This window comes from Sorghum bicolor, chromosome 2 (genome assembly GCF_000003195.3).
Source record: "Sorghum bicolor cultivar BTx623 chromosome 2, Sorghum_bicolor_NCBIv3, whole genome shotgun sequence".
Taxonomy (NCBI): Eukaryota; Viridiplantae; Streptophyta; class Magnoliopsida; order Poales; family Poaceae; genus Sorghum; species Sorghum bicolor.
In genome coordinates, this window is record NC_012871.2 from 60,523,763 (window position 1) to 60,527,497 (window position 3,735).

Here is a 3,735-nt window from a genome sequence, read left to right on the forward strand (position 1 = left end):
GCAGCAGCTCCCTCCCACGGTTCCACGCAGCTCCCCCACGCACGTTCCCTTCCATAGCAGGTCCCCCGCCGCCCGCCCCGCCCCGCTCTCTCTACCGTGGAACCGACGCCCAGATCCCTACCGCTGTGATCCGCCATTGGACACCAAGGAGACCGCCGCCGCTGCCAAGCCCGCTTCTAAGGACTCCGACCTCCACTGCCGCGACCTTGGACGAATCACCAACGCCCACACCCAAGGCTCACCCTCCGCCAACTCCGCTACTGCCGCCGTGGCCCAGCGCCAGCCCTCGGCGTCTCCTCCCGAGACGCCTCCCCTAACCTCCTCTCCGGCGCCATCCTCAACCCAGAAGGCCGCCCCTGTACTGGCCCCAGCGTCCGGCGCATCACCGACGCCCGCGTCAAGGTCGACCTCGTGCCGCACCATTCGCTCCAGTGCACCATCCAATCAGCAAGGACACATCACTCTTCTAACGCTGAATAGCCGGAGGCATACGGCCTTGGGTCTGTGACGTGCGAATACACCTTGATCTACTCCGACGATGGGAGTGGCTGGTGGAAGTAGGTTGCGGCGGTCAGCCGCTGGCCGTGAGCGTAGGACAGAACTGGCTCATTGGACAAGGGTATTGGCAATGAGGTAACGCGCCATAGGTGTTCGATGAAATGAGCGGGCACGCAATTTTAGGTTTGGCTTCGACTGTTTGTTCTGATGATGGAGCAGCTGCTTTGAAGTGCAAGATGGCTTAGTTGTGCCATTGGTTAGAATAAAAATAAGGGAAGCTCTTCCTCTTTTGTTTACAATCTAGCTGAATTTTTGGCTAAAGAATTCTCAGTGCACATGCTTTTTCTGGATCTTGATTACTATGCAGGCATACTTACATATTGAAAAATTATTTTTCTGTTTAGAAAGGCCATGCACAAATGAATATGTGTTTATCTTTTTATTTGTTGTAGTTGTGTAAAGAACATTAACTTTGGGACAATTTCCAAGAATACATGAAAAGGAAGGAGCCTGATCTAAAGAAGCAAAAGGAACCTCTTCTACAGATGTCACAACTGAATTTGTGAGTTGTTATCACCTCAAATTTACAACTAAGTATGTTTCTTCTCTCTGGTTTCTTTGTAAGTAGGTAAGAGTGAAACATGGAAAAGGAAGCTGGAGTTTTATGCCATATGTTTCTTACCTGCTAGGCTCTAGAGTTAGATGCAAATAACTTTTCAATGTTTCTAAATGCAGGATGAAAAGACAAGGCTCTAAAGATTATTGGTATTGTAGAAAACTACCCTGATGGTATGTATGAAAAGACAAGGCTCCAATTTGCACATGCAGAGACTGTTATTCCTTTTTTTACTTCCTTCATGGTCTCTTTCTAATTGCTCTAATTATTGTGGAAACAGAAAACACATATACAGTAGTTGCTTCCACTACTGTGGTATTATTATATGTATTGTACATAATGTACATTACTAATGGAAGGTAAGAAAAGTTTAGAAACAAAGAAAGAAGAAAAGAGGGGAGAAAAAGACTCTAGGAGGGCCTAGCAGATTTAGCTAGGGGTTTGACCCAATAGAGAATTAGATATCTGGAAGGCTGCAGAAACGAAGCTCCAAGAGATCAGAGAGAGAAAAGAAAGGTGTGGACGCTCATTGAGAGCAGCTGCTTTATCTGCCCCAATTGAAGCTGGAGAGGAAGATGACCTGGAGGATGATGGAGAGGAAGAAAGAGAGGTCAGCATCCCACATCTGGAAGCTGTTTTCATGATATGTTTTAGGTTTTTACATATTTCAAATCAGAATGATCTGTGGCTTGTGTATGTCATAAGTATGGTCTTGCTTTTCTTGAAAGGAGAGATTTTATTTATTTTTCAAATTAAAATAAGCTTGTGATATTCTAAAAGATAAAGCTTTTCCATTTGATGGTGGCATTTTAATTTCTTTAGTCTAATGGCTGTAGGGAGCTTTATAATTTGCTGCATGTAGCTAGGTTCTTAGATACCTGTCAAACACATTCCCTGTAATGCTCTGTGCATACCAAGCCCATGAGGATGTTTTGTTCTCTTCAGTCAGTCAGTGACACAGAAACAGTGTTACCATCAAATTTATCCCATAGCAGTAAAATCCTCACTGCAAGGTCTTCAATTTTTTAGCCCACAGTGTTCTTTCTATGCTATTTTATTTCTCATGACTGAATAATTATTTTGGAATCTTGTTGTTAGTGCCTTTTCATATCGTGTCAATGTTTGCTTCCAACTTTTCTTACCTTGCATTTGCTTCTATATCAATGAGAACATATGCTCTGGTTCTGAATTCCTCTTAGTATGCTGCAGGCTTGGTTAGCTACCATCTCATTGGCTCTCTGCAAGGTTAGTTCGCTTTCCATAACACTTATTGTTGAGTTCTTTTTTCTGTTTAAAGAATTGTAGTACTTGCATTCATAGTAACATTTGATTTACTATTATATTATTCTTTTTATTTCCATATACAGGCGTTTGATCTTCTCGACATGCTAAAGAAGGAAGAAGAAATGCTTCTAGCTGTAAAGGAAAGGAAGGCAAAGGTAATGCCAATGATAGTGATTTGGCAATTTCTTCTCAGTAGCATCTTAGGTCAATTATTTCAGTAAACTATTTTTTTCTAAAGAAAATTTGGGATCTCAGGCTATCATGTCTCGAAAATATGTTGCCTTTCCTCCATTCAAGTCAAGCTCATTGCCAAGTTCATTCAGTGAAATAGTTTCATGAACGGTGCATTGATATACATATCAAAGCCATTAGTAGATTTGTATATATGTTTTTCAGGTTTGGTATGACCACCTTGCAGTGGTACTACCTCTCAGAGATGCAACTCTAGAAACCAGTTCAGGAGTCAATATCCTTTTTGTGTTGACCAGTTCAGCAAGGACTTATACATAGTTGCATGGAAAACTATTTCAATGGTTACTGGTAAGCACTCAACCATGACAAATGTTAGTCTAGTTTCCAATATTTCCTATACATGGCTTAGCCTTTGATTAACCATTTCGATCATTAATTAACCATTTTTATCTAGATCCATCTATTCAATCTAATAAGCATATCATGTAATTGCAGATTAAGCAATATACTGGTTGAGAGTGGTAGATATGAAATTTAGGATATAAACTTCAAAGGAAACAATGTTGATTCCGGCGCATGAATGAAATGGATATTGGAGATTTCTTTCTGCCGTTATTAAATATTATCTTAGCCGTATTATAGAAATGTCTATAAAGTAGAGTTTGTGAGTTTGTGATGCCACATTTTCCGTGACTGTGTTGATTTCATAAACTTTATATTTTGAGATAATGTTGTTTTAATATTGGTATTTAATTTTTACAGTACTGTTATTTTATCGTGTGATCCATGTGTTTTAAAGATAAAATGTTAGTTATCCCGTAGCAACGCACGGGCACGCTACCTAGTTCTATGTATGATGAAGGGAGAAATACCTCGGTTGTCAAATGTCTTCCCAAGAACAAGAATTGCAGAATATAGACCTCTGTCTCTTGGGTTGATATGTAGCTTTTCTGTCAGTACCCAGTTCCAAATAGTGCGTAAATCTTCTAAAACCTGCAAATAATGTTTATAAAAGAAAATATAGAAACATGACACATACACAAGAATGACAGGGCATAGTGACAAAAGTATGATGAAACGCGATTGAATGAAAAGGATATCTACTTTCCTCCAACCCTTTTTGGAGAAACATACATATGTTGCAG

General features: G+C 40.6%; 1 protein-coding gene across 1 annotated transcript; it reads left to right on the top strand.

The window, feature by feature from the left end:
- On the top strand, positions 539–3,360 carry LOC8062733 (PP2A regulatory subunit TAP46). Its single transcript, XM_021453548.1, has 6 exons — positions 539–633; positions 1,568–1,724; positions 2,324–2,359; positions 2,482–2,553; positions 2,795–2,938; positions 3,086–3,360. Exons 1-5 carry the CDS (start codon positions 539–541, stop codon positions 2,906–2,908), a joined length of 474 nt encoding a protein of 157 aa, XP_021309223.1. The 3' UTR covers positions 2,909–2,938; positions 3,086–3,360.